Source organism: Hippoglossus stenolepis, chromosome 5, assembly GCF_022539355.2.
Source record: "Hippoglossus stenolepis isolate QCI-W04-F060 chromosome 5, HSTE1.2, whole genome shotgun sequence".
Lineage (NCBI taxonomy): Eukaryota > Metazoa > Chordata > Actinopteri > Pleuronectiformes > Pleuronectidae > Hippoglossus > Hippoglossus stenolepis.
In genome coordinates, this window is record NC_061487.1 from 11,557,377 (window position 1) to 11,571,775 (window position 14,399).

General features: G+C 40.4%; 1 protein-coding gene across 11 annotated transcripts in view; it reads left to right on the forward strand.

Moving 5' to 3' along the window:
• The window catches only part of LOC118110190 (CUGBP Elav-like family member 2), a 30,327-nt gene extending 18,222 nt beyond the window's left edge, over window positions 1-12,105 (forward strand). For 2 of the 11 annotated variants that reach the window (XM_035157855.2, XM_035157859.2), the window contains exons 6-15: window positions 332-411; window positions 1,578-1,739; window positions 2,146-2,220; window positions 2,789-2,852; window positions 3,716-3,850; window positions 4,497-4,622; window positions 6,345-6,521; window positions 6,707-6,853; window positions 7,403-7,583; window positions 8,481-12,105. In XM_035157855.2, the coding sequence (XP_035013746.1) occupies window positions 332-411; window positions 1,578-1,739; window positions 2,146-2,220; window positions 2,789-2,852; window positions 3,716-3,850; window positions 4,497-4,622; window positions 6,345-6,521; window positions 6,707-6,853; window positions 7,403-7,530 (1,094 nt within the window). In that variant the 3' untranslated portion in view covers window positions 7,531-7,583; window positions 8,481-12,105. The remainder of the gene's footprint in view (window positions 1-331; window positions 412-1,577; window positions 1,740-2,145; window positions 2,221-2,788; window positions 2,853-3,715; window positions 3,851-4,496; window positions 4,623-6,344; window positions 6,522-6,706; window positions 6,854-7,402; window positions 7,584-8,480) is intronic. The other 9 variants (XM_035157863.2, XM_035157866.2, XM_035157862.2 and 6 more) reach the window with 6 other exon arrangements.
• The last annotated feature ends 2,294 nt before the right edge of the window (window positions 12,106-14,399 follow it).

The following is a 14,399-nucleotide window of genomic DNA, read 5'->3' on the forward strand; positions in this document are numbered from 1 at the left end:
AAACCTTTCAATGTTTATTTATGTGTGCATTTTATGTGTATATAGTCACTGTTTCACCATGACGCCACATAGTCGAGCCTCTCTGGGTGGCTATTTAATCCGTCGATCACTGTGCTCATGTGACACGTGTTACTGTTCTCCTTGTTGTGTACCTTCTCTGTGTGCTAACCAGTGAGGGTGATTCTGTGTGCTTGGGAGTTGCCATTCTCTGTACTGTAATGTGTTTTTTTGGGGTTCATAACGAGTTGTCCAAACCTTTTGTCTTGTTTTGTTTCTTCTTGTCCCTCCCTCCCTCCCTCCTCCCCCCCTTCCTATTGTTCCCCCCCTACAGGCTGTGCGTTTGTCACATTTGCTACCAGGGCAATGGCACAGAATGCAATCAAAACCATGCATCACTCTCAGACTATGGAGGTACTGTACCCCTTAGCACCTATTTCTCACCCCCTTTACATTCTGCTGCCCCCTTGTGTTTGAAAGATGAAGAACCTGTCCAAGCAGATGGTTGCCATTCATCACAGAGCACAAGATATTTCCAAAACCACTCTTGTTAATTATAAAATTACATTTTCATCTGCAAAATAATCAAATAAAACCTGAAGCATTGCCTTGCACAAAGTGTTTACAGGACACGACAGGATATGACAAGAATTGCCGTCATCTCTAATTTTGGGCTGGACTAAATGGATCTCATTTATTGATTCTGATAATTGTTGAGAGCCTAGCCATCCGTATGCCATAATCAGTCTATATTTTGGGCCACAGGGAAAATAGCCCACACCATCAAATATAGGTTAACAAAGAATTACTTTAGACTGGAGCAGCCACCCGATTAGATTTCTTCAAAAACTGGGTCCATGTCCTGGTGAAGCCGGTGGAGACTTTTGGAAGTGGAGCAGCAGTAATTTGACAGCTAGCAGGTCAGAGGCTCCCCAGTGAAGCATCAGGCCACATCTAATTAGGAGCCCAACCAAAAACATAACACTCCTCCTCTCATATAAAATGCAGGCCCTAGTGGTGGTACCGCCTATTCCTCCCATATCATAACTTACCCAGTTTTCAGCTGCCATGGGAGGTGCTGCTGGTGCAGAAGCCATTTTCCCTGTCCAGCCTGGTCCCTGTTTGGCTCTCAAGTATCAAAATACTTTTGCACCGCATGCCTCGTGTCCATACGTCTGTCTCTACCGTATGTGACTGTCTGTTTGCGAGATTGTGTGTATTGTAATGCATTTTTCTTGTTAGTGTCTGCTGACATATCTTTGTTTTAAATGTGTATTTTTTATATGTTGTCTCCATCTGTTGTCTGCTTGTCTGTGGACTCTGTTCAGCTAAAAGTGCTAAAAAGATTCACTGACTGCAGCATTGTCCTGTGCCCCGTATTGGAATGTGGCCTGGCTCAGCTATGCATGGCAGATGTCCTGTGTGTTAGTTTTGATATGAAGATTGTCTTGAGGCATAGACGATACCCTCCTTTTTAAACATCCCTTGCAATGACTGCGTCTTTGCATTGGTAAATTAACTGATGAATTCTTCTGTGTGTTTCTGAACCGGTCTGACTCCCTATGTTTTCACTGCTCCAGGGCTGTTCCTCACCTTTGGTAGCGAAGTTTGCCGACACACAGAGAGATAAGGAGCAGAGGCGCCTGCAACAGCAGCTAGTACAGCAGATTCAGCAGCTCAACAATGCCTCCACCTGGGGAAACCTGGCTGGCCTGGGGACCCTCACACCACAGTACCTGGCTGTAAGTGTTACTCAAATTTGCAACCCGGCTGAGCTTCACATTATTCATGTATTATGGTACAAGTTTAGTTTCTTCAATATGTGTTCTTAGATTGGACATATAATGAATTTTCATGGGACTCCCAAAACACCAAGGTAGTAAAAAACTACAGCTACCACTGGACATTTAAACCAATACGTACACATAAGGCAGTGAGTAATAATTGCGGTGCTTGGACTTTTTAATAAATTTGTGTAGATGGAGTCAGATGGAATTTTGAGGTGTTAAGATTCATGTATGAACAGATCTCAACCAAAACCTAACGAAATAAAAAGCTTGACAAAAGCAGGATTCTTCTCAGCGATGTGTATTTAATCATATCATTATTATGTGACCCTGTTCTTGTTTAATGTTGTTTGAATAACAGACTGCACTGGATGGGAATGCAGAAGCCAGTTTGTTTAACAGATACAACCTTGTAGGCTGTAATACTGTAAACTTAGTAAGTATCCAAACTATTAACTTATTTAATAACTAGTACATAAAAAGCACAAACAAGCTACAAAATAATTCAAAATACCTCCTAGTTTTCAGACCTGAATAGATGAATTGTCTCAGTTTGGGTTCTGCCTGAAGAAGCCAGGCATGTGATTCACATGTGGCTTCTCTGTATTGGAGCCTGTAAACATGTGACTTGAGTGTGTTTACAACATAAACAGTTGAACTGTTTGTTTACAGTCAGTGGGTTTTTTTATTTCTCAGTGTCAAAACATGGGAGTTAAAAACCAATCTTCCCCTAAATTGTTGGCGAGCCTTAAAGTAATTATCACCAATATATATCAGTTTGTCAGTCAGATCATTACATATGTTATCAGAAGACTAGATAAAAGTCAACATTAGGATTTTTTTATCTTCTTCCTGCCACAAATGTGCAGTATGCTGTAATGGCAACACAAAATTGTCTGTTCTGAAATTAAATGATAAACTAGTTAATTTGGTAACAAGACCTAATTGTGCATTGCCTGTCTGATTATTGATCTTTCTTTCTTTCTTTCTTTCTTTATCAACAGTTGCTCCAGCAGGCCACATCTACCAGTAATCAAAGCAGCTTCAATGGTATGCAGAGACTAGGAGGTGAGTTAATTTTTTCAGACTTTGTTCTTAATCTGTTCGCTCGTGTCACAAGCAGACTTTTCATGTCACCAACCATGTGACTTTTAGTACCATAAATCACATTACTGTCTCAGATCAGTGGCACATAAAGAATCAGTGCTGCTAGGTGCAGGTCTTTCTAAAGACAAACAGCCTGCACTTCACCATGAAATTAAGTATCAAAATATCTTAGAGCACCATGTTGCTTTAGAAATGTAACATTACATAACAAAATTAGGCTGGCTTAAAATTTTGGGCCTTGAGTAAGGAAACTAGCAAGATCCCTTTCTTATTATAAGGGAGATTTAAGTAATGGAGAAATTCAGTTTTCAGTCATATCGGGTAAAATTGATACAAAATGCTGTTCGGATGTAAATAATGGACTACATTTCCCTACATTAGTCTTCCAAATGAAATAAATAAATGCCTTTTTTCCAACATGTTCCCTACACCTTCTTATTTCCAAGTTTATACTTTATGTTTTGCTTTTTAGCTTTGTTTGTTTATTAATCCAAATGTAATGCAAGTCAAATGACAGAGACCCATGATGTAAAAATTAAATACTGACTAAAAATATTAGTACCAAAAATGTTTTAAATTTCTTGGAATACAAAAAGGTACTGCACACTACAGCCAGCCTTAGCTCAGGCTAATGTTTCCTTACCTGTTTTCTGTGATTTTACTTGATGTGGCCCTAAAAGTATATCCAATCTTAAACTGTAGCGATATATTCTGGAGTAGCTGGTTCCCTCCAAGTCTGTTTGCAAAGGTGTTTGTGTGCAGGAACATGAGCATACTGTAAATGTGTAAGTCTTTGATAATCACCTGTTGGTTCGTCCTCTCAGCAGGTGTGAATCCCCTTCAGCTGCAGAACTTGGCCACATTAGCTGCTGCAGCGGCTGCAGCTCAGAGCTCTGGCAGCCCGAATTCCAACGCCCTGTCTGCAAGCGCTGGAGCCCTGGGAGCTCTGGGCGGTCAAGGTAATTCATCACCAACTAGAGCTGAATTTATAGTATGTGCATGTGCTGTACATTCAGGGTTGAACTCTGTGGCAGCGTTGATGATCATTTGTTATTTCAGTTGAGTGAGATTATTTGTTTATGAATGTGTTCTGCATCCACAGCTTTTGACCTTATTTATTTGTAATTGATAAATTAACCTGTCCGTTTTCTTGGTTTATCGTCACATAATATTTAAATAGATATTCCTCACCCATTGATATATAAATGTCCTCAAGTCAGTGCTCCTGCTGCTGTAATGGTACCTACCAACTGCTCTTCAAACCTCCCTCATCCGCAGCGGTCATCAGCCATTCCTCATTGATTTTATGGGAGTTAATCACCCTCATATAAAGCTTTATGAGAGGCCCCATTTCCTTTTTAATCTGGAGCCAGTGTATATACATTTGCTCCATCTGTCTGAGTTTAGCATATTGCTGTTGTGCTAATGACCACTCATTAAGAGACAGATTTTTAACTGCCCCTTCACTGCTGTTTCATCCTCTCTTAACTATAACAACTTGTGGCAAAGATGCCAGGGGTTTAAAGTGTTATGGCGTGTTTTGAACAGGAGCTCGTCACGCTTGTAGTAACCCATATTTCCTCTTTTTTAATTGTCTCTCAACAGTTTGTTCATCAGCCTCCAGCGCTGGTGCTGCTATGAGCACCTTGGCATCGCTGGGCACCCTGCAGGGTCTCACTGGGACCTCTATGGGCCTCAATAGCCTTAACGCTCTCACCGGTGGCGTCAGTGGTGAGAATCTGCTTTATACTAAACAGATAAAATCTACAAAATGTCACCTGTACACTTTTGCTAACCTGAAAGCTGCATTAAATGATTTATGTCACTGCTGGATGTACAAGCAGCAAGTTGTTTGCCAAGGGCATATTCAGATGGATGATAAAACATTTTTAAAACTGTAGCATTTTCTATTCAACCTAAGGCTATATGGCAAAAAGTTAACCTAGCTCAATATTTGCCACAATGCAGTGTCATCGGATTGAAGGTGCTTGATTGAGCATAACCTTCTTGGTAAATAAATGAAGCTCTTTTCGGAATTAGCTACAGACTTTACCCATAGTTTGCCTTTCACACATGCACAACATGGGAGGTTTTCTGCACAGACGAGAGGTGGAGCAGCCGGGTGCAGCAGACAGAGGCAGGAAGTGACGTATTAACTCTGCTGCATGTATATCATGATTTTGTTAACAGCACCCTAACATGATGCCGCTTTTGCACCAGGAGATATTTTTTGGAGTCTGTCGCATTTTAGAGGCATCATCAATCCCCCCACTCGCCCGTGTTGAATCCAGTGGGGGATACCCTGCTGTGTTCACACACCGACTTCTCCTGGATTTCTACAGACATTATACTAGGAGGCCAGGCGGATAAAAATCCATAGAAACTGCAGAGCGTCTCACTCAGACATTTGTGTTCACCACCTCCGGAGAAAATACGGAGGAGCTGCAGAGTCCAGTGCATGTCTGAAAGCAGCTTGAGGGAAATGCCTTTTTAGCAAGGCTGCTGACATGTTGAGTTTGGGACAAACCTGACAAACTAGCTAATCCCGACACAGACTGGACAAACCACACTTAGTCCCTGTTCAGACCTGGCATTAACTTCCGTCCTGAGAGATCTGATTACAAGTGGACACTTCTAAGTTCATCTGTTCACACCCGTCATAAAATGTGTCCTCTGTGACCACTTGTGATCAGATCCCATTTCCCAGCTCTATATGGGAAATGTGTGAAAAGAATATGGACAAATGAGTCCCAGTCCACCTCCCATTGTGGCGTGAATGATCAGATCTCAGGATGCATTTGGGTGCGCTCAGATCTGAACTTGGCGCTAATCACTTGTGATCTGATCACGCAGGGCAGATGTTGATACCAGGTCTGAACAGGGTCATAAAGACAAACCAGAATCTAGGTAATAAACACTAAAGGAGCATTGACCTTTGGACTGAGTAAATACATCTGACAAAACATGAACGACAGGTCACTAACAACTGGTGGTCTGGTGTTAGATGACCACACAGATTCTGCGAGAACACCAGTTGTTGTTTTTTCTACTAAAATACGGCAGCGCAGTCAGTACTACAAAGACAGAGAAAAACAGTTTTGGTGAATCCTGTGTTTCTCTTGTCAAGTCTTGGTTGCCTGTCTTCCTCTTTTGTTGATTTACAAGTATTTTCACACATATTCACAACACACAAGTGATTTCTATAGTATCAGATCAATCTTTACATATCACACACTGAGTTTATGTGCCGAATGACACATAAATTATACTGTCCTGTGTCCCCTTCTTAAGTCATAACAACTTGAAGGTTATATTTCTGAGTTTGTCTTTCTGCCCCCTTGTGGTCAAAATCATTTAATGCAGCTTAAGTACATGTTAGATATTTTACAACTTGCACCAAACATTTGAGTTGTGATTGTTTATACAACACATTAATTTGATTGCGTTTCACAGGTATGGCGGCCATGAACGGCGGCCTGGGAGCCTCCATGGCTAACGGGTCAGCAGCCAGCTCCATGGACGCTCTGACCCAGGCCTACTCAGGGATGCAGCAGTACACAGCCTCCGCTCTGCCCTCCCTCTACAGCCAGTCCCTCCTGCAGCAGAGTATCGCTGGCAACCAGAAGGAAGGTGAGCAGATCCTCAGCACGTACCAACACACTCTGGCTTCACATATTAACATTGGCTGCGTGAACATATCTTTTTCAGATGTGTTCTACATAATTTGACTTTTGCATTGATAAAAAAAAACTGGTGCATGTGCCTTTTTTAAAATGTAATCTAACTTGAGTGTTTGGTTTTCTTACCAAATGGAGTAGGGCCAGAGGGCGCCAACCTGTTCATCTACCACCTGCCCCAGGAGTTTGGGGACCAGGATCTTCTGCAGATGTTCATGCCTTTTGGAAACGTGGTCTCTGCCAAAGTCTTCATCGACAAACAGACCAATCTGAGCAAGTGCTTTGGTAAGTTTTTAGCCTTCTGAACACCTACATATTATGACTGAGAATACAGCCTGGAGCATTGTGTCACGAATATTGTCATGGTCAATTTCTGGATTTTTTTACAGGTCTCCATTTTGAATAATGCAGTGACAGTAATAATGTAGTCCAAGCGACAGCCCTGCACATTTTTCGTAGAAGAAGCAGTGTATTCAAAGTGTGACACACAGCATTAAAGTATCACATCTCGGACATATTTTAAGACTTATAGAAATAATGTTTTTTTTCCTACACAATGTTGCAGACTATATAAATGTGAATATATATTACTTCAGAAGTAGCTACTGTCTGGGTGATCCATGCTTGGAAATATGCACAAACAGAAATCAGTTCTCAGTTGAAGAATTACTTTTCTTTCTTTCTCTGGTGGTTATTCAGGAAAAACCGTAGTTGTATCCATAACATTTGTTTGATGTTTTGGTGTAATTTTACAAGAATGTTTGGTTGAGGGCATATTTATGCTAAAGCACGACAATGAAGAGTTTAATGCGTCTTTTACCTTTATGTCCTCAGGGTTCGTCAGCTATGACAATCCAGTGTCTGCGCAGGCTGCCATCCAGGCCATGAATGGTTTCCAGATTGGAATGAAGAGGCTGAAGGTTCAGCTGAAGCGCTCCAAGAACGACAGCAAACCCTACTGATCCTAGCCCCGGGGCCTTACCCCCTTCCCAGCTCTAATGCTAGCACTGCTAGGGTAAGTTCACCCTCCAGCCAAGGTCACCACAGCAGAGACTCAGTGGGGCAGGGGGAAAGGAGCCCACTACAGGAGGGAGACTTGCCCTATTACTAAAAAATGGTTGCAATGATCGTTCCACTTTTTACTGTTTCATTCCTGCGGTTTTCTCATGTAATTTGAGTCTGATTAAATATTTTAATGTGTATAATTATTTATGACTATCACTGGAGTCAGTGTTCGCTGGAGGTATTTTGTGTCACTGTATTTTAGTGGAGAGCATCAGATGTGTTTCCATGCCATTTCATTGCCTTCAGGTCAAGTTTGACAGGTTGACTAAGGATCAGTTGTTGTGTTGAAGGGCTGAAGCCCCCAGGCCACGTAGACCCCGGGCCCAGAGCTTCACCCTTTGTTTGGCTTGTGTCTCGTTTGTGTCGTGAAAATTTCTTTCACTCTCAATCCTTCAGTCTTTGTCTCCTTCCCTCTATCTGTTGCTCACTCGTTCTCTCCCCTCCCTGTCGTTTCATTATCTAGGCCATGCGGAGCTAGCCTACCTCTCTATCTCTCTATTAACAACCTCTTATAGTACTTCCATCCATCCTCCACGTCTCTCACAAGGGACTGGCTCTAGATGGATTTCTTTGGGGACCAAGTATACAGTTTGCATGTTGGAGTCTCTGCCCATGCGTCCCTGGTGGTGTCACTTCCTTAAATCTGTGTATTGTTTTTGTGTGTCGGGCGAGATAGGGGTGGGGTCGTTTACTGCACTGTCCTTTACTGTATGTGGTGATTGTTTTTGTTGGTTTTTGTGCCTCATGGCTAAACGATTCTTGTGCCGTGCCCCTAACTTTCTCTTCTCCCCTCTTTGTCTCCTCTCTCTCTCTCTCTTCCTTTCGTGTTTTTGTTCCTTTTTTTTAGAACAAATCTCCATGCCTGTTTGCTCATCATTAGCCTAGCATGTCTTCATGATGTTGAAAGCCAAGCCAAACTCCTGGCCTCATCATCCCACCATTGTCTGTGATGTCTCTCTAAGCTCGCCTGACCAATACCTGGCCACCCACTGACCCTTGACCTTAGCTCAACCTGATTTTGTTTTTTGTTTTTCCTGCATGAATATTTTTTGTTTTTTTCTCTGTATCGAAATGTGATAGATGGGAGAGAGGTCAAGCTAATCAATGTGAAAACTTACCTACGTTTAATTCATTTAAGAGAACTTTTTTGTGTTTGCGAATGTTTAAAAAAAACAAACCTGTGGGATTCCTTATTTTAATTTAGCTTTTTTTCTCTTTGTTTTTTTTTAAGTTGCTTTCGTTTTACCTCTCAGTAAACTTCACTTGAAAGTTGAATACAGGGATTGGCACACAGCTGTGCTATTCGGTGCCATTAGCAATATGTTGGTTTAAAAAAAACTTCAGACAACTTTCCAACACTTTTAAAAGTCTGACCAGTAAAACCCCTCTCAGTGCTCTGTGATGATCTCTACATTTTGCGAGCAGTGTGAAGATTTACACCAAGGCTATTTAAAAATTTATTCTTTTCATTTACAAAAAAATATCCAGTGTATTTACCTTTTTTCTTTTGAACTATCGATGGCACAATAACAGGTACATTTGCTCTGTTTAGAGAAATGACTACCTACATGAGTCAACTTTTTTAGAACTGATTCACAAATAGACAATCTGTGGTTTAAATGCACACTTAGATTACCTATATTTTATACCATTGAATCTATAGAAGTTTAACTAACAGGACCCAGGCAAAACGTTGGGTTTTTTGTAGATTATGTTGTAATGTCATCTGTGTCAGGGGGTTCTTCAGTGTATTACATTTATAAAGAGGACTAAATCAGTTGTAAAATCAGCGTGACCATTTAAGGGTCATTTCTAGAAAATTAAAAACACTGAGTCAATGATTCCTCTGCATTACTTGTAATTTCAACTTCTTGGGGGTGGGGGGGAAGTACTTTTTTTTTTTTTTAAATAGTCACATTTTTGAGTATGTAGGCAATTTTCTTTTTTCTGCATTTAAAGAAAACTTAAAAAGAAGTGTTATTCTCCATGGTACGTCTGGTTGACTTTCTGTGAATTTCTCATTAATAATTTAATTAATGGATGTTTCATTTTGGTTTAGTTCGGATGCCTCATGTTGAAAGATGATTTACAATGTCTGTTAATCACACAGATGCCAGACATGTGTTTTTTTTCTTTGTTTTGTTGTTAAAGTGCCCATGTGTCAAAACTCAGTGTTTTTGATTTCACACATTTCTCTCATGTAATATCTCCTGGTTCTCCTAACACGCACACATGCACACTGCGACACACAAAAACACTTTCTGTCATTGCTAACGTGGGAGCCCCTGAAGGAAGAGATCACCCGGACACAACATGCGACCTGTGGGTCTCTGCACATTTATTTAGACACACACACACACTTGCTTTTATTTTAGTTTTTTGCTGATTATTCTTTTTATGTGACTTCCAGTGTAATGTTTGAGTCGTACACCGCAGTATGCACAGCACATTAACCACTAAACCACTAAATCGACCACAAAAGTGTTGGTTTACAAATACATTCCATTTTTTTCAACACAAAGTTTACAATTTTTTTTATCGGGGTGGTATTTTGTCTCTTGCACCACCATTCTGGTAAAATAACAACCACTTCAGCCCCTAAGGGAAGGGTTCCCTAAAACTGCGTACCTGATGGCGCTTAAGAGTTGTCAACTCAGGGGTTTTTGTGTGTGTGTGGGTGAAACTAAGACACACAGGATTTTACGACACAATGCACAATTGTCACGTTTGTCCTTGTTTCAGTTTGGATTTTTTTTTTCTCTCAAAATACATAAATGTTCCAAAAAAAGTAATAGAAAGGTACCAAATTTTAAACAGTGCTTGAGGAAAGTGTAGTTTTGTAAGGGAACGTTAAAGCACAATTTGTGGGAGCTAAATCACTTTTTGCAGAATGTTGTGTGTGATTATAATCCCAAAAATGTCACGGTACCACTGATTTCACTTTTGAATAATGGGCATGTGCTTTTTACAGTGTTTTTTCTATCCAAATGCAATACAATATTCAAAGTGCCATATATACGTCTATAGAAACTGCCTACACATCCTTATTAGGCCTTGGTTTAGAGATTGCTGCAGTTTGCCGTTTTTTCTTGTCTATTTATGCCAGTGTCATTAAAGCTCTTGTCACCTGCTCATGTTCCCCCCTCGCCTCCCACTCCTCCCCCACTCTGTGTTGAGTTACTGGTTAATGTGTATTGTGATGTACTTCAATTTGAACAGTTGGTTTGAAAAACTTGTAGATAAAACAATAAACTTCCCTATACATTTGAAGGTCGAGTGTGAACACATGTATTTTGAGAAACTCAACGATCAGACATTTTCTTTTTGGGGGGGGTGGTCATAGACGATGACTTTGGGATCCATTTCTAACATCTTATAGTGATTTAAAGTCGTGTAGAAAACGAATGCAGGTCTTTAGGGACATTCAGTGTATGTTAAAGTGTTCCTGTGAATGAATATATATATTTAAAAAAGCACAATGTACAGTCCACAGTGGTCCCGACAAGAACTTGACTCACTTCAGGGGCTTCCATCACAAATCCCGTTCGAGCTCTAACAATCACTTATTTCTTTTGTTTTCATATTCTCAAGTGCTACTTTTATTTTCTTCTTTTGACTTTGTGGTAGCTTTGCATCACTAGATATTGTCCTGATCCAAAAGAAGAGAGAGAAATATCTTTTTCCTGTTATTTTCTTGTCTGGTAATCGGTAAGACTTTGTTCATGTTCCACCAATAATTTAATGGATGTTTTTTCTTGTCTTGATGAAAGCCAAAGTGGGTGCATCTTGATGTGATCTGTATCATACACACAGTAGTTATTCTTTTTTTCTGTTTGGTCAATATCAATTTTTTGAAACTGGGGGGGGGATTTGAAAAAGATAAAAAATAAAAGACCTACACAGGCTTTCCAATTTCTACAACTGGTTGTTCATATGTATTTTGTACCAGTGAAGCTTTTTATATTGGAAATTAAAGGATAAAAAAATCTATATTGGGGAAAAAAAAGTAGTCTGGCCTATCTATGTGGCCTCGTCTTGACCATATCTCGAGTTCGGGCTCTTGGTGGCGTCAAGCAATTTTTGTTTTGTTTTTTTGTCTCTAAAAATATAAAGATGCCTGATTTTTGGTTTGACTTGGATCTCCACGTGTTCCTCACACTTCATTGATCAGTTTTTTCGGTGGTGGGGGGCTGGGATCCAATAAATCGTGGTAAGTTTCCTGTTAGTATTTGTGCTGTCCACATAGTTTAATGGTCATCGGGATTTCGACAACTTGTGTGGATAATTGTCTTAGTTGAAGAGTTAACTATCTGTTTAGTTTGGAGCCTTGCTTTTTACCTGTGTAGAGATTTGTTTTGTTTTTTCCCCATAGAGGTGTGTAGCAGAAAGACTGTGTTCTTTTTTTGGTCAATGTTTGTTCACGTGTGGTGTGTTTCTTTGCCTCTGTCTCCAAATTAAACCATTTCCCCTAATATGGACTGTGTGTCTTTGTGCGTCGTGCTCGTCCAGTGTTTGTTAAAGACATTTTACAAACCACCCCCCCTCCCCTCCCTAGTGTGTCCTGTCTCACTGACGCATTTCTCTCGTCATGCTTCTCTTTGCTGCTTTCTGAGCAGGGACAGGTGGGTGGGTGGGGGGGGGTGGGAGCAGGTTCATGTTACAGTCCCTGGTGTCTGATGGGCTGGGCGGGGGTGGGCACGTGTTTACTCCTGGGGCTTCAATCATGAAAAATACCGATAGATTTCTTACATGCATCAGAAATTGAAAATAATATAAAATAATGGATTCATAAAAACACCTTAATATGTAACAAAGCCCACTTCAAATGTTTTATACGTTGTAAACTTAAGCTATAACATTTTAAGTTGTACAGTGGAAATACATTATTTTGTTTAGACAAAACAGGCAATTTGAAGACATCACATGGATCTGTGGTAGATGTAATGGGTGTTTTTTATTTTATGCCATTTATTAACAAAATGCCGAACAAATAACCAGCTTGATAAAACCTCCAACCAAACTAATCCCAGAAAATCCTCAGTTTTCAAGTAAACTGAAGGCTGTTTAAAATTTGAGCAGAGAATTATGTGAAATCTTTACAATTTGTAGCTCATTCACTTGCCTCAGCCACTTCAGATAGTTATTTCTACGACCTTCTAGAATTAGCTTTTACCATCTGTTGGTAAAGAGCAGTTAGAAACCTTGGTTATTTCTGTTGGCACAAATATATCCTCACGCCACCCTTTAAACAAGATGAGACATGTTACACAACAATGCAACCATGATGGCAGAGGCGTGGCAGGAGTAGCTGCATCTCTGCTCCTTTCATTACACATACACCGTTTCCTCTGTTGTGTAACATTCGTACATGTTAGTGAGAAGCTCAGTGAAGCTGAGGCAGCGAGCCAGGACTGACTGAAGGAAAGATGCTGAGGATGCTGTGTTATCAGAAGACACAGTCGGATGTGACTATTCCCTGTGCTCCTCTACCATGTGTATGTTTCTGTGATGTCCTTTTAGATGAAGTGACTTTGAACGAGAGACCCCATCTCAAAATCAAATTTCAACACATTCTATGTTTTGATTTGTTAATTTGTTGTAATGCTGTATGGATTTTAACTTTCACATCACTTTAACCATTGATGGCTCTATTTTCATTCACAGTTTGATTAAATTTAGGCAACAAATCAACTTTGTTTGATTTTTAGAAACAATCGTCAGGTTAAAATCACAATGTATTTAAAGATGGACGACATGACTGCACCCCAAAAGTGAAGCCAAAGCATCTCAGTCTCCACCTGGTGGCTGGCTGCAGTATAGGTCACAAATCCTCCGGCCTCCCCCATGTTAGTGGACAGGACACAGAACAAACTACAAGAGTTAAAGTACACATTAGATTCTTCTCAAGTGTGGTTTATGTCAATGTATGTCGTTTTTTTTCACACTGATTCATTTTTCTGGTTAGTTTGGTTAAAATTAGTTATTTGATGCTATAATAATGGGTTGAATCATCATGATTGAAAGAAGAAGGCTCGAGCTTGTGTATCGGTGGGACCTCGCCATCGCGGTGGAAACCTTGAAGGTGAGATCCACCTTTGTTCGGCCTGCAAACAAATACAAGTAAATGGAGGAGCTTAAGTGTTTCTGGCCCAAAAATATCCACTTTAAAATATAAAAATGGAGAAAAATTTAATTTGGTGTGATTACAGTGTAAGACGTGGAACAGAAACTGTGTTTTCCTCTGGTACAGTTAATAAGTTACGTTCACTGTGAATACAGAAGAGCTGAGTTCAAATTCCCAGTTGAGCAATTCTGACTTACCAACAGTTAAACAAGTTATAAATGGATGTCTCCAAACACTAAATCAAGGTCATTATGAAGTTTTCCTAGGTCACTGCATCAGAAATCTAAATAAATGGATAGTTCACCCAAAAATTTAAATTCACTCATTATCTACTCACCACTATGCCGATGGTAGGGTGGCTGAAGTGTTTGAGTCCACAAAACACTGAATGAGTCTCAGGGGTAAACAGCTTGGAGCCAATGTTCAGACGTAATAAAACAACAGAAAAAAGAAAAACATACTGTTCGTGTGGTGTCATCCAAGTGTCCTCAAGCCCCGACATTCATATTCGACTCGAAACGGCTTCATTGACACCATGTTTTAGGCCTTAAAGTCTCCTACTGGAAGTGGCGATGATAGCGGACGTAGCGATGCGAACGTGTACCCCGCGCCTGCCCTTTTGCGAGAGCTTGTGTGCAAGTG